Source organism: Macaca thibetana, chromosome X (assembly GCF_024542745.1).
Source record: "Macaca thibetana thibetana isolate TM-01 chromosome X, ASM2454274v1, whole genome shotgun sequence".
Lineage (NCBI taxonomy): Eukaryota > Metazoa > Chordata > Mammalia > Primates > Cercopithecidae > Macaca > Macaca thibetana.
This window is the reverse complement of record NC_065598.1, coordinates 147,552,431-147,579,651: the sequence shown is the minus strand read 5'-3', so window position 1 is coordinate 147,579,651 and position 27,221 is coordinate 147,552,431. Positions and strand designations below refer to the sequence as shown.

The 27,221-nt window shown below is 46.0% G+C and overlaps 1 protein-coding gene and 1 pseudogene across 1 annotated transcript; one reads left to right on the top strand and one right to left on the bottom strand.

Moving 5' to 3' along the window:
• The window catches only part of LOC126945438 (chondrosarcoma-associated gene 2/3 protein-like), a 33,114-nt pseudogene extending 15,171 nt beyond the window's left edge, over positions 1-17,943 (bottom strand).
• A 7,672-nt stretch (positions 17,944-25,615) lies between these two features.
• Positions 25,616-27,204, top strand: LOC126945433 (melanoma-associated antigen 3-like). The gene has a single exon (XM_050775398.1). It carries the CDS (start codon positions 25,688-25,690, stop codon positions 26,630-26,632), a length of 945 nt encoding a protein of 314 aa, XP_050631355.1. The 5' UTR covers positions 25,616-25,687; the 3' UTR covers positions 26,633-27,204.
• The last annotated feature ends 17 nt before the right edge of the window (positions 27,205-27,221 follow it).

Sequence of the window (27,221 nt, the reverse complement as noted above, 5' to 3'; positions counted from 1 at the left end):
GTGTATATGCTTGACACCTTTGTCAAAAACGAGTTCACTGTAGATGTATGGATTTGTTCCTGGATTCTCTATTCTCTTCCATTGGTCTATGTGTCTGTGTTTATGGCAGTACCAAGCTGTTTTTGTTACTATTGCTCTGTAGTATAATTTGAAGTCAGGTAATGTGATTCCTCCAGTTTTGTTGTCTTTGCTCAGGATAGCTTTGCCTATTCTGGGTCTTTTGCAGTGCCATGTAAATTTCAGGATTTTTTTTCTATTTTGGCAGAGAATATCATGGGTATTTTGATAGGGACTGTGTTGAATCTGTAGATTGCTTTAGGTAGTATGTATATTTTGATAATATTGATTCTTCCAATCCATGAACACGGAATATCTTTCCATATTTTTGTGTCCTCTTCAGTTTCTTCCACTAATATTTTATAGTTTTCATTGTAGAGATCTTTCACTTCTTCAGGTAAGGCAATTCCTAGGTATTTAATTTTCTTTGTAGCGATTGTAAATGGGATTGCTTTCTTGATTTGTTTTACAGATTGTTCACCATTGGCATATAAAAATGCTAATTTTTGTATGCTGATTTTGCATCCTGCAACTTTACTGAATATTTTTCAGTTCTAATAAGTTTTTTGGAGAAGTCTTTAGGTTTTTCCAAATACAAGAACATATCATCTGCAAACAAGGATAATTTGAATTCTTCCTTTCCAGTTTGGATGCCCTTTCTTTCTTTCTCTTGTCTGACTGCAATAGCTAGGAATTCCAGTACTATGTTAAATAAAAATTATGAAAGTGGGCATCCTTGTCATATTCCAGAGCTTAGAGGAAAAACTTTCAGTTTTTCCCCATTCAGTCTGATACTAGCTGTGCATCTGTCATATATGGCTTTTATTGTATTGAGGTACGTTCCTTCTATACTCAGTTTTTTGAGGGATTTTATCATGAAAGATGTTACATTTTATTGAATGCTTTTTCAGTATCAATTGAAATGATCATATGGTTTTTGTCCTTCATTCTGTTGACATGATGTATCACATTGATTGATTTGTGTATGTTGAATCATACTGGCATCCCTGCGATAAATCCCACTTGGTCATGGTACCTAAGCTGCAATATAAAATCCCCTTTACTCTTCTCTCTGCTTTTCTCAAGCAGAAAGAGTCTCTCCCCTGTAGCCACCACAGCTGGGAAATTGCTGGGTCACACCTGAAGCCAGCACATCTCTGAGTGTCACCCAAGGTCCATAGCAAATACTGTCTGGGTACCCCTGCTGACCATTCAAGGCCCAAGGGATATTTAGTCAGCGGGTGATGAATCCTGTCAGGACTGGTTCCTTTGCTTCAAGGCAGTGGGTTCCCTTCTAGCTCAAGAGGTGTCTAGAAATGTCATCTGTTAGCTAGGGTCTGGAATGGGGTCCTCAGGACTCTGCCTGGTGCCCTATCCTGCTGTGGCTGAACTAGTATCCAAGTTGCAAGGGAAAGTCCTCTTTACTCTTCCCTCTCCTCTCTTGAGTTTCCTGTACCTGCAAGCTGTACTGCCTGCGGCTGGGGGAGAGGTGGTGCGAGCACCCGCTTGGCCACCCCGGTTGTTGTCTCACTAGGTTACATGCCCCCCAAGTCCACTGGCTCTGAGCTTAGCCCAGCACCAGGACTTGCTCAAGAATTGTAATCCTTGTGGCCTAGACTGCCTTTCATTTAGCACCAAGGACCATTTTAGCCCACAGTGACGAGGCTTGAGGAACTCAGGTTCTGACCGCTGGTTAGGGCTTGTCCAAATGCTCCCTCTGTGGGTACTGGCTGATTTATGCCTGGTGTTGCTTTCTGCTGTGACAGGGCAGTAGTCAGTTCCAACACAAAGTCCCACAATCACTGCCCTCTCTCTCCCTTAAACACAGAGATTCTCTTTCTGTGCCACACAGCCACTGCTGGGACATGGGGTAGGGGTGGTGTTAGCAATTCAAGACTGTCTTTGCTACCCTCTTCAGTGCCCCTTTCATTGGTATGAAGTTAAAACCAGGTACTATGATCACTCACCTGATTTTTCATTCTCATTAAAATGTTCTTTGTGTGGACAGTTGTTCAATTTGATCTTCCTGCAGGGAGGACAATTGGTGGAGGCTTCTGTTTGGCCATCTTGTTCTGCCTGCAAGCCAAAAGTATTTTTAACATTAGAAAGAAATTCAATTGTAATTATGTACATACAAGATACAGTGGAAAAACATTTGGTCATTTCGATGAGTACAGAAAAAGCCTCTGAAAGAAATACTATGCGATTTCAAATTAACAACTTTTAGCAAACTAAGATGAAGAGGAACTTCCATTTCCTAAAATTGGCAGCAACCATATTTAAATACGAACTGTTAGAAGAAGCATTCACATTCATGTCAGGCACAAGTCACTGACATATGCTGTCATGGCTACCGTCCATAGCTGCAGTGGGTAACAAAAATGCAAAAGAGTCAGAGCTATGGATATCAAAATGAAAAAGAGGTATGAAGATTGAAAAGAAACACAGTATTTGTTGAGAATATGATTATCGATCAAGAAAATTCAAAGGAAAAGACACATGGAATATTCAAATAATTAAGAGGATTCAGAAAACAGCAAATGGTAGATCACTATAGCAAAATCAAGAGGATTGCCACACAAAAGCAACTTAGAACATATAAAACAGAAAATATAGCATTCAAAAAAGCAATAAAATCCAAAATTAAACAGAAGCCTAACAAAAATATATGAGATATTAACGGAGGCAACTGTATAAGTTTACTGATAGATTCTGGAAAAAAATTTCCAAGTAAATGGAGGAGTATCCCATATTCGTTGATGGAAAACAGAATATTGCAAGGATGTCAATTCTGCTTAAATTATGTACAGATCTAGTGCCTTACCTGTAGCTGTCAAAATAACAATCAAGTTCAGGCTGCTGTGTTCTGTTCCCAAAATCAATTCTGAAAAACTATACAATGGAAAAAGAAAAAAAAAAAAAGTATTAGCAATAAAATCTAAACAACAAAACAGAGAAATCCCTGGGGAGACTAAGACTTTCTTGAACTGGTACTTGTGTTTGGGGCATGCGGTAGTGGCAGAGAAGTTGGGGAGGTCTGTAGCCTGTGCTGACAGCACACTACGGAATGGGTAGAAAAAAAATTTTAAACTCCCACCCCCCCCATTATTATTGCCTAATATGAGGCAGCATCTCACAATGTGATGCCAGTAGCCCTGGGGTAATATCAGGACACCAGGAATCTTGGTGTGATTGAGACACGATGGCTCCAGAGTTCTGTTAATACCCACTTGAAACCATCTTAGTAGGTGAGGCCTGGCCTTCCAAAAATATAATTTAAATAGAATATAAAGAATGAACTAGAAATGGAATAGCGTGAGTGAATCATACATAGTATGAGTAGATATTGTTTAATAAGTATATGTAATACATATTTACACATTTATCTGTAAAGATATATACATGTGAATACATAAAATTCATATATAATAGACATATATACATACATAGGAGTTTATGTATCTAAACATAAGCGTAGTCTACATATATGACATATAGTGTACACATACAATTAGCAGAAATGTAAAATTTATTTCTCACTGTATGAATGCGGATTAAAATATGCAAGTCACTAAACTGTATAATGAAATGTCAGATAAATTCAAAATGCAGGACTCCTCAATTCTCTTGCTGCTGCTCAGCCTCTTCAGTGTAAAAATAAACCCTTTAGGACAAAAGGTTTGACAAGTCAACTTCTGGCTGGGGAGGAGCCCCCGTGGGAAGGTGTCTATCTTCTCTCAGAGGTCACTACAATCACAGGTGCTGCAGCTCCCCAGGGAGCACCTGGCCTGGGACCCGCAGCCATTCTCTGCAAGGGGTACAGCTGGGCAAATACTCAGAGGTGACAGAAACTGAGCATCCTCCACCCATCACTTCATCAAAGAGTCAGGAGCCAGGAGGAGGGCCCTCCTGAGTGAGGATTGGGGGTCCACTCACCCCACATAGAGGGGCCACAGAATCCAGTTCAGCCCCTCCTGTCAGCCTTGGAAGACCCTGGCAATGTTGTCGCCCCGACCATATCCCTCCCTCCACTGCCACCTCAGGGGACTTGGAGTCAGTGCTTTGGTCTGAGGGGAGCAGACACCATCCGCACAGGATGGGATCCAGGCTCTGCCAGGCATCAAGGTCAGGACCCTGAGGATGACTGAGAGTCCGCACCCCCTTGACCTCGACCCCCACCTCCACCCTCACGACCCCCACCCCCCATTTCCACCCCCACTCATAGCAGAATCCGGTACACCTGCAGTCAACCCGAGGAAGCCCCAGGCTTGGTGGCCGGCTGCGACGCCTAGGGGTCAGAGAAGCGAGGGTCTCGGTCTGAGGGGCGGCTTGAGATCGGCAGAGGGAAGTGGACCCAGGCTCTGTGAGGAGGCAAGGTGAGAGGCTGAGGGAGGACTGAGGACGCCTCCACCTCAGATAGAGGGCCCCAAATCATTCAGCGTCGCCCCTGCTGCCAGCCCTGCACCACCTGGGGGCGTGCTTCTCAGTCTGGGTCACCCCCCGGCACCCTGCCAACCCCTGCCGCTTATGCCACAGGGGACTCTGGAGTCAGAGCTTGGTGTGACCAAAGCAGGGGTGGTTAGGAGAGGGTAGGGCCCAGGTTCTGCCAGGCTTCAAGGTGAGGACCCTGAGGAACGACTGAGGGCCCTCCTCATCGCCAGGCCCACCGTCACCGCCAGGACCTACAGCCTCAGGATCCCCACCCCTATCCCCATCATCACCCCCATCCTCGCCCCCACCCCTCCTCCATTCCCATTCCCATTCCCATTCCCACCCCGACAGAATCAGGTTTTGCCCCTGCTGTCAACGCAGGAAAGCCCCAGATGCCCGGATGTGACGCCACTGATTTGCGCCTCAGGGATCAGAGGGAAGCAAGGGCCTGGTTTTGAGGGGCGGCCTAAGAGCGGCGGAGGAAAGCGGGCCCAGGCTTTGTGTGAAGGAAAGGTGAGGCGCTGAGGGAGAACTCGGGACGCCACGTTGCAAGCCAAGATAGAGGATCCTAAATAATCCAGCACCAGCACTGCTGCCAACCCAGGACCACCCCGGGGGCGGACTTCTCAGGCTGGGCCTCCCCCAGCTCTCTGCCACTTAAACCTCAGGGGACTCTGGAGTCAGAGGTTGGTGTGACCAGGGCAGGGCTGCCTAGGAGAGGGCAGCAGCCAGGCTCTGCCAGCCATCACATTCAGGACCCTCAGAGAGGGTTGAGGGCTCCACAGAGCGGGGCTCTGTCCTTGCTGTCACCCCTGGGAATTTCCGGGCATGGTGGCCAGGCATGTGGATCCTGGCATCTGAATCCAGGGCTGACGGAGGGAAGGGGCTTCATGTCATGAGCACGGCTCGTGGGGAGCAGAGGGAGGGCCCGGGCCCTGCTGGGAGACAAGGGAGACCTGAGAGAGGCCTGAGGGCACCCAGGACCTCAGGACAGGGGGCCCACCCTCCCCCTGTTTGAGACTGAGGTGCCTCCTCATTTGGCCTTGGGAATCTGAGGGATGAAGACTCAGCTCAGCAGGCTGGGGTGGGGCCCAAGCCTGCCAGGAGTCAAGGGCAGGAAGAAGAGGGAGGACTGACGGGAACTTGCAGTCCAAATCAGTGGGGACCTCGACCCTGGGAGGTCCCAGGCACAGTGGCCACATGTGGCCTGAACTCGCTGTGCCTTTGGGGTGTCAGGGAGGAGAGGGCTGTGGTTTGGAGAGTGGGGCCTCAGGTCAGCAGAGAGAGGAGTTCCAGAGCTCTGAAGGATGACTCAGAAGACCTTTCTTCCCAGACTTAGGAAACCTGCCCCTACTGTCAGTCCTGGGAGGCCTCGGCAGGACTGTGGGGAAGGGATGCTGTCCCACCACTTTCTCCCTGAGGGTATCAGGAACATGGTGGCCTTGGCATACAGTTCAGCAGAAGGGAAAGAGCGGGGCCCTGTCGGGATTCAATCTGAATACCTGGAAGACACCCAGACAGTGGAGGCCCCCCGAAACCTGCACCTTCTGTCAGCTTTGGGAATCCCACGCAGGGGTGACGGTGTGGTGCCCTCTCACCTCTACCTCCCAGGTCTCAGTGAGGTGGGGGCCTTGGTCTGAGGGGCGTCCTCAGCTCAGCAGAGGTAGCCACACCTGGTCAGCACAGGGTAGAGTCCAGGGTCTTCCAGGAGTGATTGGGAGGAAGTTTGGTAAGGACTGAAGATAAGAAAGTTACCTCCACATCATAAAGAAGAAGGGAACTTGCAGAGCCGCCCAGCTTCCCCTGTTCTCAGCCCTGGGAGGCCCCAGGCAGGGATGGCATGTGGCATGCCTTTATTTCTGCCATGTGGTTGGAGGCGGGAGGTCTCAGGGAGGTGAGGACCTTGGTCCCAGTGACACTGACAGGCCAGTAGAGGGAGCCACACCAGGTCAGCAGAGGGAGGAGTCCAAGGATCTGCAGGACCCAAGGTGTGCACCTTTCATGAGGACTGGAGGTACCCCCCCATCCCAGAAAGAAGAGACCCCGCAGAGTCTGCTGTCCTTGTTCTTGGCTCTGGGGGGACCTGATCCACGGTAGCCCTAAGTGGCAATCTCACTTGTGCCATGGGCAGGAAGTTAGAGAACCCTCAGGGAGATGTGTAAAGGGGAGATGTCTGCTCACCTCACGGGGCTGAGGGTTGAGGACCGGCAGGTCCCGGCAGGAGTAAAGATGAATAACCCACAGGAGGACTTTGGAACTTCCACCCTATAGAACAAAAGGGGGCAGCCCCTGGTGTCAGCCCTGAACACCCCATGGAAGGTTGATGGGATGTGAGTCCTCCTCACTTCGGCTTTGGGATCTCAGGGAAGTGAGGACCTTGGTCTCAGTGGGTTACTCAGGCCAACACAGGGACCCCCATCTGATTGACAGACAGAGTGGACCCAGGATCTGCTAAGACCCTAGGTGAGGAACCTGAGGGAGGATGAAGGGTACCCCTGGACCAGAAGGCAGATGGAGGCCCCACAGAAATCTGCCTTGCCCCTGTTGTTCCCCCAGAGAGCATGGTCAGACCTGTCAGTTGAGGCCTCCTCTCTTATACCAGGATCAGTGGTCTCAGGGAGGGGGAGGCCTTGGTTGGAGGGGCTGCATTTAGGTCAGAGGGAGGGTCCCAGGCTCAGCCAGCAGTCAAGCTGAGGACTAAGTGGACCCCACACAGAGAATGCAAATGACCCAGCCCTGCCCTGCCTTTTCTGTCAGGCATGGGAAACTGCAGGGAACAGTGGGTGGATGGAATCCCCTCACTTCCTTTACTGGTGTATCTTGGAGATAGGGCTTTGACTTAAGGTGGTGGCCTCAGGTCAACAGGAAGAGTCCCGGGATCTGCAGGCATCAAGATGTGGACCAAGCAGGTTCCTCATCTCAGGACATACGGACCCACCTGAATATGGCCACCTCTTACTGTCCTTGCTGTGAAGCCTTGAGCAGGTGTGGCCAGATGTGGGTCCCCTCATGCCCTTCTGTTCCATATCAGGGATATGAGCTCTTGATCTGAGATTTTCTCAGGCCAGCAAAGGGGCAGGATTCAGGCCCTGCTAGGAGAAATGTGAAGGCCCTGGGTGAGCATAGAAGGGACCATCTATGCAAATGAGTGGGGGAACTGACAGAGTCCAGCCCACCCTCCTGACAGTGCTGGGGGACTGAGGCAGTGCTTGCAGCCTGCACCCTGAGGACCCCTTGATTCCTCTTCTAGGAGCTCCAGGAACTTGGAGGTGAGGCTTTAGTCTGAGTCAGTGTCCTCAAGTCACAGAGCAGAGGAGACCCAGGCAGTGTCAGCAGTCAAGTTGAGGTGTTTACCCTGAATGTATACCAAGGGTCCCACCCACCCATAATGGATGGGACTCCAGAGCGCCCAGCCCCACCGGCCCTACCATCAGTGTTGGAGCCTTGGCCTCTGCTGGCTGGCTGTAACCTCAGGAGCTGTCTCACTTCTCTTCAGATTCTCAGGGGACAGGCTGACCAGGAGGACAGGAACCCAAGGAGGCCCTAGAGGAGCACTGAAGGAGAAAATCCATAAATAGGCGTTTGTTAGAGCCTCCAAGGTTTGGTTCTTAGCTGAGGTCTCTCACACGCTCCCTCTCTTCCCAGACCTGTGGATCCCCATTACCCAGCTCCTGCCCACACTCCCGTCTGCTGCCCTGACCAGAGTCATCATGCCTCTTGGGCAGAGGAGTCAGCACTACATGCCTGAGGAAGGCCGTGAGGCCCAAGGAGAGACCCCTGGCCTGGTGGGTGGGCAGGATCCTGTGCCTGAGGAGGAGGAGGCTGCTTCTTCTTCCTCTAGTCTGACCATGGGCACCCTGGAGTTGTGTGCTCCTGGGGCACTGAGTCCTCCCCAGAGTATGCAGGGAGCCTCCTCCTCCCCCACTACCATCGATAACACTCTATGGAACCAATCTGATGAGGGCTCCAGCAACCAAGAAAAGAAGGAGCCAATCACCTTGCCCAACCCAAGTGTCATGGAGTCCTTGCTCCGAGAAGCACTCTGACAAGGTGTCTGATTTAGTTAGTGTCCTGCTCCACAAGTTTCAAATTAAGGAGTCAATCACAACGCCAGAAATGGTGGGTAGTGTCATCAAAAATTACAAAGACTACTTTCCTTTCATTTTCAAGGAATCCTCCGAGTACATGCAGCTGATCTTTGGCAATGACGTGAAGGGAGTGGTCCTCCCCGGTCATTCCTATGTCCTTGTCACCTCCCTGGGCCTCTCCTATGATGGCATGCTGGTTGATGACCTGAGCAAGCCCAAGACGGACCTCCTAATAATTGTCCTGTGTGTGATCTACATGGAGGGCAACTGTGCCCCAGAGGAGGTTATGTGGGAAGCCCTGAATGTGATAGAGGTGTATGCTGGGTGGGAGCACTTCATCTATGGGGAGCCCAGGAAGCTGCTCACCCAGGATTGGGTGCAGGAAAATTACCTGGAGTACTGGCAGGTGCCCAGAAGTGATCCTGCATGCTATGAGTTCCTGTGGGGTCCAAGGGCCCATGCTGAAACCAGCAAGAAGAAAGTCTTGGAGTACGTGACCAAGATCAGTGGAAGAGAACTCACTTCATACCCATTCCTGTATGAAGAGGATTTGAGAGAGGAGGAAGAGAGAGTTTCAGCAGGAGATGCAGCCAGGGTCAGTGAAGGGTGAGGGGTATATACCTTTTAAAAGGTCTTATCTGAGATTCCTTCTATGAGATTCCTTCTATGGAAGAGAGCTCCATCAAAGCCATTTATTTTTAAATTTTGTATTTATTTATTTATTTATTTATTTATTTATTTATTGAGATGGAGTTTCGCTCTTGTTGCCGAGGCTGGAGTGCAGGGACGGGGGTCAATCTTGGCTCACTGCAACCTCCACCACTTGGGTTCAAGCGATTCTCTTGCCTCAGCCTCCCGAGTAGCTTGGATTACAGGCACCCACCACCACACCTGGCTAATTATATATACATATATATATTTAGTAGAGATGGAGTTTCGACATGTTGGCCTGGCTGGTCTTGAACTCCTGACCTCAGGTGATCCGCCTGCCTCAGCCTCCCAAAGTGCTGAGATTACAGGTGTGAGCCACTATGCCAGGACCATCAAAGTCAATTTTAAAAGAGCTTATGTGAGACTGGGCATGGTGGCTCATGCCTGCAGTCCCAGCACTTTGGGAGGCCGAGGCAGGAGGATTGCTTGAGGCCAGGAGTTCGAGATCAGCCTGGGCAACATTGGGAGACTGACTCTATTAAAAAACAAAATATAAATAAAAATATAAAGAGCGTATGTGAAAAATAATTATTCTTGCTGCACTTTATACAAATGATCAGGCCAAGTATGATAAAACAAATCAGTCTTACCACGATTTGTCTTTAGTAAAAGTGGGAGACTGGAGAGAGAAAAAACATTATGGTGCAAAAACTATGGTACCCCTGTTATTAGATTCTAGTTTCATTAGTTGTTTTCAAGTTTTTTCCTGCAATTTAGACTCACTTTTCTTATTCCTGTGAACTAATCAGTGATCTCTGACTGCTATTTAGAAGAAACAAGAGGGATAGGTAATGTAAAAATCTGGATCAATATTCTAGTTCTGGGCACATACTGAAATCAGATAATGACCCCATATCTGCCTGGTTCTAACAGTTGCCCAGTTCAAGGAAAGCCTTCTTATTTAGTTTACTTGGGATAATTTTACCTATTTTGCTTTACTGTTGTGGAATACATTGGTGTTGTACTCTTGGTGTAGGAGTGCAGGATAAGCTTACTCAATGTTTTCTTAAACTGAACACTTATTAATCTTCCAGATACCGCCTTTTGTCAGAACTCAGAGTTGTGTATGACCCTCACCACACTGACGCTTTCTGACTGAGTTCCTCTCTGCCCTGAATTCAAAAGACTCTCATAATTAGGCGGTAATATCATCACCCATATTCAGCCTGAAGAAGTTACAGAGGATGGATCTTCATCCCTCTACCACCTTTAGGAATAAAGGTTCTCAGATAAAAGAGAGGAGGGAAATGTCAGAGGTGTCTGAACCAGAGCAACTCCATCTTGAATAGGGTCTGGGTAAAATAGGGCTGAGACCTACTGGGCTACATTCCCAGGAGGTAAGGCATTCTTAGTCACAGGATGAGACAGTATGTCAGCACAAGATATAAGTCATACAGACCTTGCTGATAAAACGGGTTGCAGTAAAGAAGCCAGCCCAAACCCACCAAAGCCAAGATGGTAATGAGAGTGACCTCTGGTCATCCTCACTGCTCATTATATGCATTAGCATGCTAAAAGACACTCCCACCGGCACCATGACAGTTTACAGATGCCATGGCAACGTGTGGAAGTTACCCTATATGGCTGAAAAAAAGGAGGAGCCCTCAGTTCCAAGAATTGCCCACTTTTTTCCTGAAAAACTTATGAATAATCCACCCCTTGTTTAGCAAATAATCAAGAAATAACCATAAAAATGGGCAACCAGCCGGACACCATGGCTCAGCCTGTAATCCCAGCACTTTGGGAGGCCAAAGGTCAGGAGATTGAGACCATCCTGGCTAACACAGTGAAACCCCGTCTCTACTAAAAATACAAAAAATTTGCCGGGCGGGGTGGCAAGCACCTGTAGTCCAGCGACTTGGGAGAATGGGGCAGGAGAATGGTGTGAACCAGGGAGGCAGAGCTTTCAGTGAGCCGAGATCACGCCACTGCAATCCAGCCTGGGCGACAGAGTGAGACTCAGTCTCAAAAAAAAAAAAAAAAAAAAAAAAGGACAACCAGCAGCAGCCATTCTTTTATTTCTTTACTTTCTTAATAAACTTGCTCTCACTTTACTCTAAAAAATAAAAATAAAAGGAAAAGACAGTTAATTCTCAGCTTTTTATTCATGTGTTGTTCTATAAAATTAAACCATATATGTGTACCTGGATTTTCTTGGCTTATTCAAGGATGTAGGAGAAATTATATCTTAAATGGAAGTCCTGGTCACTGGCTCATTCTTTCTCAAACATTCACTGAACATCTGCTCTTTGGAAGGCCCTATGTTAGTGGAGATACTGGAATAAGTCAGACCCACCCCTACCCGAAGGGTGGTAGAATCTAGGAGCTATAGTCATAAAATTAAGTTGGTGAGATGTCCTCTAAGACCTAGAGGAAAAGTAAGAGAGGGCAGAATGTGTGGTGCCCTGGTGAGAGTGGTGGAGTGTAAATGCCCTGGGCGAGGGCCTTTCAGGCTTTGGGAAACTGCAGTTCCTTCTGAGGACGCTGATTCTAATGAAGCTGGGTGGGCCCAGGGCCAGATTCTCAAACAGTGAGAGAAAAGCCTGGAATGGAAAACTGCTCTGGGCAGTTCATTATGGTCGGTGAATGAACATAGACGAGTTTCCACCTGGGGCAGGAGTGGAAGGCATCCTGTGCTCTTATGCCAGCGCGGTTGAATACAGCCCGAGAGCTAGGTGATGGATATTCATCATCTGCAAGGGTTTCCTGGGAGGTAAGGGTGAATCTCTCAGGAAGGGAGGCCCAGAAGCCACTGGCAAGGTACTCTTCTTCTGCCTTAGTGGGAGAGCCGGAGCTGACTCTATTCAAATGGCATTCTAATTAGGTTGTCTCAAGTGTCATTTGGCCATTCCTAAGCATGGGCTAGATTTTGGGTGGTGATTATATGAATGAAAATAGTGGTTGAGGTGGAAAAGCAGCTGAGAGCGAGGAAAAGAGTTGGTCCTGTCCTCAAAGTCAGGAAACATTGAGCTGCATCCAGCTGAAGAAGACTCCTCCGCACACAAATTAAATAATAGATCATCTAGGGCCGGGCGCGGTGGCTCAAGCCTGTAATCCCAGCACTTTGGGAGGCCGAGGCGGGCGGATCACGAGGTCAGGAGATCGAGACCATCCTGGCTAACACGGTGAAACCCAGTCTCTACTAAAAATACAAAAAGAAATTAGCCGGGCGTGGTGGCGGGCGCCTGTAGTCCCAGCTACTCCGGAGGCTGAGGCAGGAGAATGGCGTGAACCCAGGAGGCGGAGCTTGCAGTGAGCCGAGATCGCGCCACTGCACTCCAGTCTGGGCGACAGAGCTAGACTCCGTCTCAAAAAAAAAAAATAATAATAATAATAATAATAATAATAATAATAGATCATCTAGGAGGGAAATTCTACTGTGTTTTGTCTATGAAGCAACACTTTGGGCTGAGTTGGTATTCCCTGTACTATTGTGCTAGGTACTCTGAGGTTTCCTAGATAACAATAACAACAGCAACAACAAAATTTCCAGAGGAAACTGCGGTAGGATCTGAGTTCCAAATACTAACACAAATAACTGCCAAACATTAATGATCTAATACACGCCAGGCCCTGAGCCAAGTGCTTTACTTTCATTGCACACACTCCGACAGTCGTATAAGACTTTATCAAACCTGCTTCACAGATGAAGAACCTGATGCTCATGCAGCTTGATAATTTCCCCATAATTACATGGCTAATAAGCAACAGGGTTGGGACTGTATCCCTGCTAGATGAGGGTGGGCTCCAATCCAATACGACTGGTGTCCTTACAAGAAGAGGACATTAGGACACAGACACACACAGAGGAAAGACCATGTGAAGACACAGGAAGAGAATGGCCATCTACAAGTCAAGGAGAGAGGCCTCAGGACAACTCAACTCTGCCCACACCTTGAGATTGAACTTGTAGCCTCTGGGACTCAGAAAACACATTTCTGATGCTTAAGCTCCCCCAGTCTGTGGTACCTTGTTATGACAGCCAAAGCAAACAAATACACATGGTCTGAATTCATCTGAGTGTATGTCATTCCTTCTCGTCCCAAACTGAAGCTGACTTTTGTCTTGCTATTTACTTCTCAGGAATCCATGTCTCTCAGGCAACCAAATGAAGGACCCTGTGGTCAAGCTACAAAAAGTACACCTAAAGAAGTGCTATGGACTGAAATGTGTTCCCCTCCAAAAAAAAAAAAAAAAGTATATATATATATATATATATGTTGAAGCTCTGAGTCCCAGTGTGATGGCCTGGAGATGGGGCCTTTGGGAGGTAATTAGGGTTAGATGAGGTCCTGAGAGCGTAGGCCCTCACGATTGGATTAATGTCTGTATTAGATCATTCTTGCACTGCCATAAAGAAATACCTGAGACTGGGTAATTTATTTTTAAAAAATAGGTTTAATTGGCTTGTGGTTTGCAGGATGTACAGGAACCATGGAAGTATCTGCTTCTCGAGAGGCCTTAGGGAGCTTTTACTTATGGCAATAGGCAAAGAAGGAGCAGGCACTTCACTTGGTGAAAGCAGGAGCAAGAGAGACGGGGGGCATTGCCACACACTATTATATGACCATATGTCGTGAGAAATCACTCACTATCATGAGCACAGTACCAAGGTGATGGCACTAAACTATTAATGAGAAATCTGTCCCCATGATCCAGTCACCTCCCAGCAGGCCCCACCTCCAACACTGCAGATTACAATTCGGCATGAGATTTGGTGGGGACACTGATCCACACCGTATCTTGCTTATAGGAAGAAATGCTTGCACTTTTCTCCCTTTCTCTCTTTGCCATGTGAAGACTCACAGAGAAGGTAGGCATCTATAAGCCAGGAAGAGAACCCTCACCAGACACCCACCATACTGGCATTCTGAGTTTTGGCTTCCCAGCCTCCAGAACTCGGAGAAAATAAACGTCTGTTATGTAAGACCCTCAGTCTATAGCATTTTCTTACAGCAGCATGAAATAACTAAGACAAGAAGGAAGATGACGAGGAGAACCAACAGAATTCAGGGATTGTCTGTGGTTCCGTGAGAGCCAACTCTGTCCAGGTGCCAGCGTTTCAGTGCATTCCCAGCAATTTCCCGAATTATAGCACCCTTCCACAATGGTCTTGCCCCATATGCCTGCCTGTCCAATTCTGGAATCTAGCTTGCTGCTAAGCTCTTCATGGTTGCATCCTTTAAAGGCTGTGCCCTACTTAAGTGGAACAGCCAAGAGTCACCTGCCCTTCTCCTGACATAGAACAGTTCTACTTTCTGCAGAAGTCCCTGACTGTCCCTGTTCCTCACACTGGGGCCCCTCTAATAGCAAAAATACATTTGACTTTGAATAGCGACCTTTAGACATCTGATCATCCTGCTGCATGTCTTCAATACATTCTTAAAATGTTTTCCAAATGAGCTGGCGAGTAGCGTCTGATTTTGGCTTGTAACGTATCAGTTCCTGGGATACAACCCTGAAGTGAGAAAGTGTTTGAAACCATCCTATATTTACAGTAGGACTTTAACAAGCTGTCTCATTGGAAACTGGCCACAGAGCACATACACAGATGGTCAAAAGCCAAGGCCTCTTGTATTAGCTCAGGCTGCCATAACAAAGTCCCATAACAAAGTACCACTGGGTGGCTTAAAGAATAGATCGATGTTTCTCACATTTCTGGAGGCTAGGAAGTTTGAGATCAAGATACTAGCAGGTTTGATGCCTGGCGAGGGTCTCTTCCTGGCTTGTAGACAACTACCTTCTCTGTGTGTCTGCAAATGGCAGAAAGAGAGAATGCAAGTAAGCTCTCTGATGTCTCTTATAAGAACAGTAATCCCAGCATGAAGGTCCCACCTTAATGACATAATCTAACTCTAATTACTTTCAAATACCTCATCTACAGATACATCACATTGAGTCTTGGGATTTCAACATATGAATTTTGGTGGGAGCAGGGACACAGTTCAGTTCATAACATCTCCTTCATAAGTGACAGATGAGGAAGGACTTTCTAAATCACTGTGGGGCAAATATCCAATGAAGCTGAATTCCTAAAACCCTAACGTTTTCCTAGGAGATAAAAAGTGGTGCCTTGGTAGGCATGTTAGCTGATTAAAAATGAAAAAAATCAAAACATTAAAAAATGAAAAAGAAAACTTTCTTGGCACTACTTCAGGTCCGCGGATCTGCCCCACAGGAAAGACACAGCTTTCTATATGTCTAATGGCATCTGAACAGATGTTCAGGTAACAGGAGGGTAGCAGAGACCCACAGGTTAAGGCTTCAACCATGAATTAAAAGAATGAGAAATTCTCAGCCCACTAAGGTTTCAGATATTATCGCAAATGATAGTGCAGAAAAGTGTTAGTAAGTGAAGATAGTTAGTATATCTAACTATACTAGTAAGTGAAGAAGTTACTATATCACACGAAGGGCTGAGGTTTACAGGATCCTTAGAAAACTACATGTGATCCTGTATTTGAAAGCATCTGTCATACGGTACACACTTAAAAAAGGTTGGAGAACTTAAAGAAAATCTGGCTTTCTCAGAAACTGCTCCCAGCAATGAAGAGGGCTTTTGTCATAGCAAATGATAACAGTTCCTTTTTGCTGAGCACTTACTATGTAACAGTTTATGGGAGAGACTATAGTGCTCATCCACATCTCATCTTCCTCTCCTTCCTGGATACATGGGAACAGTACAGTCCACTTGTAGTTAGGAAGGGTCATGTGACAACCCCTTACCACTGAAACATGAGTAGAAGCATTGTTTGTCACATCCAGACATCTGAGAACCAGTGTGCCATTTCCATGCTTTCTCCCTCCATCTGACAATAAACATGGCAGCCTCATGTTGAGATGGTGGAATCCCAAGGTGGAAGTTGCTGCCTGGATACCTGGGTCACAGGAGAGTGGAGAGGCCCTGTCAAACCACATCAGGACTCATGTGCACATAAAATAAACTTGTGTTTTGTCAAGTCACTCAAATTCCATGGTTTGCCTATTGCATCAGCTAACAGTTACTTCAGTTACTTTAACTGACAAGTACACAGCTACTATTTTTGCTGTTAGGCTTATTTAGATATTTTAATTAAAAAGAAAATAGTGCCTATATTCTTGTTGCAAAAAAAAAAAAAAAAATCTAAAATACAGAGAATTCACAATTCTTCTCTGTATAAAGTTCCTCCACAATTCAGCCTGCACCTCAGAGGTCGCCACAATTAGCAATCTGCTGTGTACTATTTTATTTTATTTTATGTTTCATTTTTCTGCTTTAGTTTGATTTTGAATGCATTTATTTCACAAATCTGTTCACTAAGTGTTATAAAAATGCTTGTATCACCTTTTGTCTTTGTATAAATTAATTCAACAATAATTTCAGTCAAAATTAGTAGTCACAAGAATTTTTCCCCTTTATACAGGGTGCATATCCAGAGGGCCTTCAAAAAGCTCATGAAAAAAATTGAATTAAAAGATAAAAATAAAAAATATGAACTAATTTCTGATCATAAACTATACCAAGTTCAAGACATTCTGTAAGTGATGATACCAGATATTTAGTCCATTCCTAAAGAACTGAGAGTCCTGGGAATTTAACCATATCAATGCAGTCCTTTCACATTGTTAACTGAAGACAACTGAGTGTCCTTTGAAAACTTCTCAAGATTTGGACTGTGGGCTTTTGTGTTAATGCTGAAATGAGTTAAGACTTTGGGGGACTGTTGGGAAGGCAGGAGTGGTTTTGAAAGGTGAAGATGTGAAATTTGGGAGGAACCACAGGTGGAATGATATTGTTTGGCTCTGTGTCCCCACACAAATCTCATCTTGTAACTCCCAATATTCCCACATGTTGTGGGAGGGACCCAGTGGGAGATAATTGAATCCTGGGGTTGGGTCTTTCCCATACTGTTCTGGTGATAGTGAATAAGTCTCAAAAGATCTGATGGTTTTAAAAACAGGAGTTTCCCTGCACAAGCTCTCTCTCTCTTTGTCTGCCGCCATCCATGTAAGATGTGACTTGCGCCTCCTTGCCTTCCGCCATGATTGTGAGGCCTACCCAGCCACGTGGAACTGCAAGTCCAATAAACATCTTTCCTTTGTAACATTCCCAGTCTCAGGCATGCTTTATCAGCTGTGTGAGAAGCAATAAATACAGAGGGGTTCCCTACTTCATTTCAAGGTTTATAAAGTAACAATAATCAGTATAGTGTGGAATTGTCATAAGATTAGAAACACACAAAAGAAGAGAATAAAGTCCAGGAATGGATCCACATGTATATGCATATACATAAAAGCCAAGTATTGATAAAGATACAAATGAAGATTAGAGGAGAGAAATGATAGTGTATTCAACTGGCTCGAGATCAATTGGATATCCATATGCAAACCTGAATTTCAATCCATAATTGCTTTCTATCTATCTGTCTGTCTATCTATCTACCTACCTACCTATCTATCTATGTGAAAAGGGAGAGAAAGAACGAAAGATAAAGATATCATAAAGAATTATCTCATGCGATTATGAGGTCCGGTATATCCCAAATCAGTGAGGCAGGCCAGCAGGCTAGAAACTCACACAACATTTTAATGTTAGTCTTGTGGTAGAATTCTTTTCCAGGAAACCTTGGTCTTTTCTCCTAACACCCTCAACTAACTGGATGAGGCCCATCCACATTATGGAGGTTAAACTGATTTACTTAAAATCAACTGATTGTAAATGTTAATCACAACTACAAAATACCTTCACAACAATATCTAAACTACTGTTTGACCACACAGCTGAGCACTATAGCCTAGACAAGTTGACGCATAATACTAATCATTGCACATATCTTACACCATACAAAAATGTAACTCAAAATGTACCACAGACTTTAAATATCAAATTTACACTTTTTTTTCTAGGACAAAACAAAAAAAAAAATTGTGTTACCTGAGGTTAAGTGTTAGTCAGCTCAGGCTGCCATAACAAAATGCCATAGACTGAGTAGCTGAAACAATAGAAATTTATTTATTTTTTCCACAGTTTTAAAGTATGGAAGTCCCAGATCAAGAAGTGGTGGGGTTAGTTTCTGGTGATGGCCTTATTCCTGGCTTGTAGATGGCCCTTTCTCAATATGTCCGTTCTTGGCCTTTCCTCTGTGCATGTGCAGAGAGAAAGAGAAACAGAGAGAGAGAGAGCTAGTGCAGGCACAAAAGTAATTTCTTCTCTCTCTTCTAACTTCTTAGTAACCACACTAATCCTATGGGATCCACGCCCCTCTCTTATGACCTCTTTTAACATTAATTACTTCCTTAGAGGCCTCATCTCCAAATATAGACACCCTGGGACTGAGGGCTTCACAATATGAATTTAGTGGAGGACATAAGCATTAGCAAAGAATGGACATGTAGATTAATAAAACAGAATAGAGCTCAGAAATAGACCTGCCACATATAGTCAGATGATTCACAACAAAGGCAATAATGGTGAAAGTACAGTTTTTCCAACAAAAGGTGCCTGAAAAATTAGACATCTATACACAAATTATAATAACCTAGACACATCCTTACATATTCCACGAAAATTAACTCAAAATACATCATACACCTAATGCAAAATGCAAAAACTATACAACCCTCTATAAGAAAGCATAGGAGAAAATTCACATAACTTTGAGTTCAGTGGTGAGTTTTTAAATTCAACACCAAAAGCATGATCAATGAAAGAAAAATTTGCCAAGTTGACTTTATTAAAATAAACATCATGTGCTCTTCAAAAGACAATGTTAAGAAAATGAAAGCAGAAGCCACAGACTAGCAGAAAACATCTGTGGTACATATATGTGGTAAAGAACATGTCTCTACGACATACACAAATTCTTAAAGCGCAATGATAGAAAAAAATGAAAATAGTCAAAGATCTGAACACACGCTACACAAAAGAAGATACACACATGGCAAATAAGCATAATAAAAGTACTGAGCATCCTTTCTCATTAGATAATTGTGTACTAAAATGAGATACCACTACACACCTATTAGAATGTCCAAAATCCATAAAAAAGCAAAACAAAGAAAACAAAACCAAGACCAATTGCCAGTGAAGGTGTGGAGCAACAGAAACTCTCATTCATTGCTGGTCGAAACGCAACACGATACAGTCATTTTGAAAGATAATTTGGCGTTTTCTTAAAAAGCTGAACATAGACTTAGCATAAGATTCAGCAGTCATAATCAATTTACCCAATTGATTTGAAAAATTAGTCTACATAAAAAGTTGTATATGAATGTATACAAAAGCTCATTTCATAATCACCAAAAATAGAAGCATCCAAAATGTATTTCGTTTGGTGGATATATATATATATATACACACAACCAGACAATGATACTACTACTCCTCAATGAAAAGGAATAAGTTACAAGCCACACAAAGTTATACATGACTCTTCAGTTCATTATGTTAGGTGAAAGAAACCAGTCTAAAAAGGCTACATAGTATAAGATTCTATTCATATGACATTCTGGAAAAGGCAAAATTATAAAGATGAAAAACCTGTCAGTGGTAGCCAAGGGGTTGTCTGACAAGCACAAGGGATTTATCAGGGCAGTCAAACTAGTATGGTAATACTGTAATGGCGGATGCATGCTTGCTTTCATCTGAGTATTTGTGTTCCCACAAAATTCATGTGCTGAAATACCAAGGTGATGGTAGTAGGTAGAAGGTGGGATATTTGGAGAATGACTCGATCATTAGAGCAGAGTCCTCATGAACGGGATTAATGTTTTTATAAAATACACCCCACAGAGATCCCTTGCCCCTTCTTCCATGTGAGGACATAGGGAAAAGGCTGCTGTCTATGAACTAGGGAGCAGGTCTCCACCAGACATGAAATCTGCCAGCACCTTGATCTTGGACTTCCCAACCTCCAGAATGTGAGAAATAAAGTTGTGTTGTTTATAAGCCACCCAGTCGACACTATTTCTGTTATGGAAGCCCAAATGGACTAAGACAATGGCACGAGGCATTTGTCAAAACCTATAGATCTTTAAAGCACAAAGAGTGAAGCTTAATGTACATGAATTTTAAAAGTAACTTAAGAAGTTGGAGAACCATGGGACAGAATGTAGAATGTTCCACACACACACAAACCTACCTAGCTGTATTACAGATGTATGAAACCACCACAGTGAAGCAAGTAGGGGGAAAGTTACCATATTTGGGCACTCCATCAAAGAAATATATTTTTTATAAAGTATAAGTCCGCCAGATAAGCGTGTAAAATAGTTGAACATTTGATAATCATTTATATAATTTTTCAGTTATGTAAACTATTGGGATTTTGTTTAATAGAACGTCCTTATCTTTTAAACATGCATATAGAATTATTTAGAGATGAAATGGTTTAATGCCTTAGATTTGCTCCATGTTATTCCACAAGCTGATATGCAGGTAGGGGAGTGTCTAACTGGAACCAGATTTGCTGTGTATTTAAAGCTGTTCATGCGCAGTGGCTCAAGTCTGTAATCCCAGCACTTTGCGAGGCTGAGGTGGGCGTATCATGAGGTCAGGGAGATCGAGACCATCCTGGCTAACATGGTGAAACCCCATCTCTACTAAAAATACAAAAAATTAGCCGGGCATGGTGGCCGGTGCCTATAGTCCCAGATACTCCGGATGCTGAGGCAGGAGAATGGCGTGAAACTGGGAGACGGAGCTTGCAGTGAGCCAAGATCGCGCCACTGCACACCAGCCTGGGCGACAGAGCAAGACTCCGTCTCAAAAAAAAAAAAAAAGAAAAAAAAGCCATTGAAAGTGAAATCCTAAATGAAACTGACCACTTTGTAGAAATAAAATAAATCAGTAACTAAACTGATCCAAAAAGAAAAAGAAAACATTAATTAAACTATAAAAACTGAAACTGTACAATATTCAAAGCCCAAGCCACCCTCAAACATTCCAAGTTAGGCAGTATTGAAGTCCAATTCTACCAAATGATCAGGGATAACTAACCAACATCTTATCTCATCTCTTCTAGAACACACAAAATATTGACAATTGTTCAATTCATTCTCCCAGACTAGCGCTCCTGGATTCAAAAACCAGACGAGGACCACATCCCACCCCTTATGGGAAAAAAAAACCACATTAAGTAAGCTCCCTTACATAGCAGTATATATCCTACGTAAATTACTAGCATATTAAATGAGTAAACAGGCTCTGCCCAAGGAAATACCATATGGTTTAACATTAGGAAAAAAAAACCTCTTTCATTGTAATTCCTTACATACAAAATGGAGGAGAAAAAAATTTGATTATGTCAACGGGTACAGAAAAAGTTTTTAAAAGAAATTTAATATGAGTTCATCATAACAAAAAAAAAGTATTTAACCTATATTCAAAGAGAACTTCCATTTCCTAAAATCAACAGCAAACATACTTAAATGTGAAACGTTCGAAGAATTATCAATCAAGTCAGGAACGAGAAGTAGATGTAGACTATTATCTCTACGTTTGAAATCAGGATTGAGACACAAAGAGCTATAAGTATCAAAATGAGTAACTGGTATGAATATTGGAAAAACACGTAATATTTAGTGATACCATTGTTGAACTTGAAAATTCAAAGGAAAAGGTGTGTGGAAAATTCAAGTGCATCGGCCTTCAGAATGAGATGCACAACAGATTACTATTGCAAAATCAAAATCTTCATCTCACAAAAGCAATAACTAACTACAATTAATAGACAATTTGCCACTTGCAATAGCAACAAAATCCAAGAATTACCTGAAAAGAAGTCTAATGAAAATGTATAAGTCTTTATAGAGACAACTATCAAAGTATACGGACATATTCAGGTAAAAAGAGACTGGAATACATAGAGGAATATAACATACTCATTAATGGGGAACACAACAGTGTAAAAATGTAAACTCAGCTTAAATTATTTACAATTTAGTGCCTTACCTGTAGCCGCCAACATTACAACAAATTTGGGCTGCTGTGTTTTGCTTCCCAAATCAAACCTGGAAAATTACAGAATGGAAACAGAAAGTTAAAAAACAGTATCAGCAACAAAATCTACGTAACAAAACAGAGAAAGCCCACGGTGAGACTGAAGACTGTGTTGAGCTGGTACTTGTGTTTGACACTTGCAGTGTCGGTTGGAGGGGGTTAGCAGTAGGGATGTTGGGGAAGTTTGTAGCCTGCCTAGACGGCAGATGACAGAATGGGTGGAATAAGTTTTTAAATTTCCACTTCACTTCATTGCACAGTCTGAGGCAGCCCTGAAAGCACGATGCCAAGAGCCCCGGGAAACAGCAGGACACCAGGAAAATTGGGTTGGTTAAGGCAGTATGGCTCCAGAGTTCTGCTAACAACAACCTGAAACCAACACTGTGGGAGAGGAATTACGTTTTAAAAAAAATTATTTCAACAGAACACAAAGACTGAAATAGAATAGGATATCAGAGTGAATTATGCATACTAAGGGTAGGTGTTAGTTCATAGAAATAAATAAATATATATATGTGTATATATATATATTGCTACCTACATATATACTTGTAAGATATGTAAACCCTATTTCTTTGATTCAGGGAATAAATCATTTGGTACCAAAAGTTTGCCAAGTGTAGCTCTGGCTGGGGAGGAGCCCCCGTGGGAAGGTGTGCGTCTTCTCCCAGAGGTCACTACAACCGCGGGGGCTGCCGCCCTGCAGGGAGCACCTGACCTGGGACCCGCAGCCATTCTTTACAAGGGGTGCAGCTGTGCAAATGCTCAGAGGTGACAGAAACAGAGCATCTCCTGCCCATCACTTCATCCAACAGCCAGGGGTGAGGAAGAGGACCCTACTGAGTGAGGACTGAGGGTCCTTCCCCGCCCCCCCCCCCCCCCCCACACACACATAGAGGGACCACAGAATCCAGCTCAGCCCCTCTTGTCAGCCCTGGTAAACGCAGGCAATGATGTCACCCCGAACACAGCCCTTCCCCCAATGCCACTTCGGGGGGACTCAGAGACTTGGTCTGAGTGGAGCAGAAACCATTGGCAGATGATGGCGGTCCTGACTCAGCCAGGCATCAACTTCAGGCCCCTGAGGGATGGCCGAAGCCTCCTCCCACCCCCAACTCCCCTGATCCCACTAGGACATACAGCCTCAGGATCCCCATCCCAATCTCTACCCCTTCCCCCATCACCATCTTCGTGCTCACCCCCATCCCCATCCAGATCCCCATCCAGGCCGAATCCAGTTCCACCCCTGCTGTGAACCCAGGGAAGTACGGTTGCCCGGATGTGACATCACTGACTGCGCATTGGCGGTCAGACGGCCGCGAGATTCTCGCCCTGAGCAACGGCCTGATGTCGGCGGAGGGAAGCACGCCCAGGCTTGGTGAGGAGGCAAGGTGAGACGCTGAGGGAGGACTGGGGCACGCCTTACCCCAGATAGAGGGCCCCAAATAATCCAGCGCTGCCTCTGCTGCCAGGCCTGGAACACTCGCAAGGGAAGACGTCCTGAAGGCTGGGTCGCCACCACCTCACCCCGCCAACCCCCACTGCTTTAACCACAGAGAACTCTGGGGACAGAGCTTAATGTGGCCAGGGCAGGGCTGGTTAGAAGAGGTCAGGACCCAGGCTGTTCCAGGAATCAAGGTCAGGACCCCAAGAGGCGACTGAGGGCAACCTAACCACCACCCCCACCGCCATTCCCATCCCCCAACACCAACCCCACCGCCATCCACCAACACCAACCCCACCCCTATTCCCCACTTCCAATTTCCATCCCCACCTCCACCCCCATCCTGGCAGAATCCAGGCTTTGCGCCTGGTATCAACTCGCAGAAGCTCCGGGAATGGCGGCCAGGCACGTGAATCCTGAGGTTCACATCTACGGCTAAGGGAGGGAAGGGGTTCGGTATTGTCAGTATGACCTTTGGGAAGCAGCAAAAGGGCCCAGGCCCTCCTGAAAGACAGTGGAGTCCTGAGGGGACCCAGCATGCCAGGACAAGAGGCCCTCTGTACCACTGTCTCAAACTGAGGCACCTTTTCATTAGGCCACGGGAATCCTAGGCATGCAGAGCCACTTCAGCAGGGGGTTGGGGCCCAGCCCTGTGAGGAGTCAAGGGGAGGAAGAAGAGGGAGGACTGAGGGGACCTTGGAGTCCAGATCAGTGGAAACCTTGGACTAGGGGATGCTGGGCACAGTGACCGAATGTGCCCCATGCTCATTGCGCCTTCAGAGTGACAGAGGGTTGAGGGCTGTGGCCTGAAGAGTGGGACTTCAGGTCAGCAGAGGGAGGAATCCCAGGATCTGCAGGACCCGAGGTGTACCTCCATGGGGCCCCCATCTGGTTGACAGATGCAGTGGTACTAGGCTCTGCCAAGCATCCAGGTGGGGAGCCTGAGGGAGGACTGAGGGTACCCCTGGGCCTGGGACAGAATGTGGACTGTGGGCCCCAAAAAATCTACCCTGCCCCTGCTGTTACCTCAGAGAACCCGGGCAGGGCTGTCAGCCGAGGTCCCTCCGTTATCCTAGGATCATTGATGTCAGGGAAGGGGAGGCCTTGGTCTGAGGGGACTGCACTCAGGTAAGTAGAGGGAGGCTCTCAGACCCTGCCACGAGTGGAGGTGAGGACCAAGCAGTCTCCTCACCCAGGGCACATGGACTTCAATAAATTTGGACATCTCTCGTTGTCCTTCCTGGGAGGATCTGGGAATGTATGACCAGATGTGGGTCCCCTCATGTTTATCTCTACCATATCAGGGATGTGAGTTCTTGACATGAGGGATTCTCAGGCCAGCAAAAGGGAGGGATCAGGCCCTATAAGGAGAAAGGTGGGGGCCCTGAGTGAGCACAGAGGGTACCCTCCACCCCAGTAGAGTGGGGACCTCACAGAGTCTCGCCAACCCTCCTGACAGTTCTGGGAATCCATGGCTGGGTTTACTGTCTGCACATTGAGGGCCCGTGGATTCTTCTCCCAGGAATCGGGAGCTCCAGGAACAAAGCAGTGAGGACATGTCTGAGGCAGTATCCTCAGGTCACAGAATAGAGGGAGCTGAGATAGAGCCAACAGTGAAGGTTTGACTTGAATTCACACCAAGGGCCACACCAGCCCCAGAACGCGTGGGACTCCAGAGCGTCTGGCCTCACCCTCAATACTTTGAGTCCTGCAGCCTCAGCATGTGCTGGCCAGCTGTAACCTGAGGTGCTCTCTCACTTCCTCCTTAAGGTTCTGAGGGGACAGGCTGACGAGGACCAGAGGCCCCTGGAGGAGCACGGAAGGAGAAGATCTGTAAGTAAGCCTTTGTTGGAGCCTCCAAGGTTAGTTCAGTTCTTGGCTCAGGGCTCTCACACATTTCCTCTCTCCCCAGGCCTGTGGGTTTCCATTGCACAGCTCCTGCCCACATTCCCGCCTGCTGCCCTGACCAGAGTCAGCATGCCTCTTGAGCAGAGGAGTCAACACTACAAGCCTGAAGAAGGCCTTGAGGCCCGAGGAGAGGCCCTGGGCTTGGTGGGTGCACAGGCTCCTGCTACTGAGGAGCAGGAGACTGCCTCCTCCTCTTCTACTGTAGTGGAAGTCACCCAGGGGGAGGTGCTTGCTGCTGAGTCACCGGGTCCTCCCCAGAGTCCTCAGGGAGCCTCCACCCTCCCCACTACCAACAACTACACACTCTGGAGCCAATCTGATGAGGACTCCAGCAGCCAAGAAGAGGAGGGGCCAAACACCTTTCCTGACCTGGAGTCCGGCTTCCAGGCAGCACTCAGTAGGAAGGTGGCTGAGTTGGTTCATTTTCTGCTCCTCAAGTATCGAGCCAGGGAGCCAGTCACAAAGGCGGAAATGCTGGAGAGTGTCATGAGAAATTGCCAGTACTTCTTTCCTGTGATCTTCAGCAAAGCATCTGATTCCTTGCAGCTGGTCTTTGGCATCGAGCTGATGGAAGTGGACCCAGTCGGCCACTTGTACATCTTTGTCACCTGCCTGGGCCTCTCCTACGATGGCCTGCTGGGCGACAATCAGATCATGCCCAAGACAGGCCTCCTGATAATCGTCCTGGCCATAATCGCAAAAGAGGGCGACTGCGCCCCTGAGGAGAAAATCTGGGAGGAGCTGAGTGTGTTGGAGGTGTTTGAGGGGAGGGAGCACAGTATCTTCGCGGATCCCAGGAAGCTGCTCACCCAAGATTTCGTGCAGGAAAACTACCTGGAGTACCGGCAGGTGCCTGGCGGTGATCCTGCATGCTACGAGTTCCTGTGGGGTCCAAGGGCCCTCCTTGAAACCAGCTATGTGAAAGTCCTGTACCATATGCTAAAGATCAGTGGAGGACCTCACTTTTCCTACCCACCCCTGCATGAATGGGCTTTGAGAGAGGGGGAAGAGTGAGTCCGAGCACACGTTGCAGCCAGGGCCAGTGGGAGGGGTCTGGGCCAGTGCGCGTTCCAGGGCCCCATCCGTTAGTTTCCACTGCCTTGTGTGACATGAGGCCCATTCTTCACTCTTTGAAGAGAGCAGTCAGCATTCTCAGTTTTGGGTTTCTGTTCTATTGGATGACTTGGAGATTTATCTTTGTTTCCTGATGGAATTGCTCAAATGTTCCTTTTAACAGGTGGTTGAATGAACTTCAGCATCCACGTTTGTGAATGACAGTAGTCACACATAGTGCTGTTTATATAGTTTAGGAGTAAGAGTCTTGTTTTTTATTCAGATTGGGAAATCCATTCCATTTTGTGAATTGTGACATAATTACAGCAGTGAAAAAGTATTCGCTTAAAATTGTGAGCGAATTAGCAATAACATACAAGAGATAAAGAACTCAAGACATTAAAAGATAGTTAATTCTTGCCTTATACCTCAGTCTATTCTGTAAAATCAAACAAATATGCATACCTGGATTTCCTTGGCTTCTTTGAGAATGCAAGGGAAATTAAATCTGAATAAATAATTCTTTCTGTTCACTGGCTCATTTCTTTTC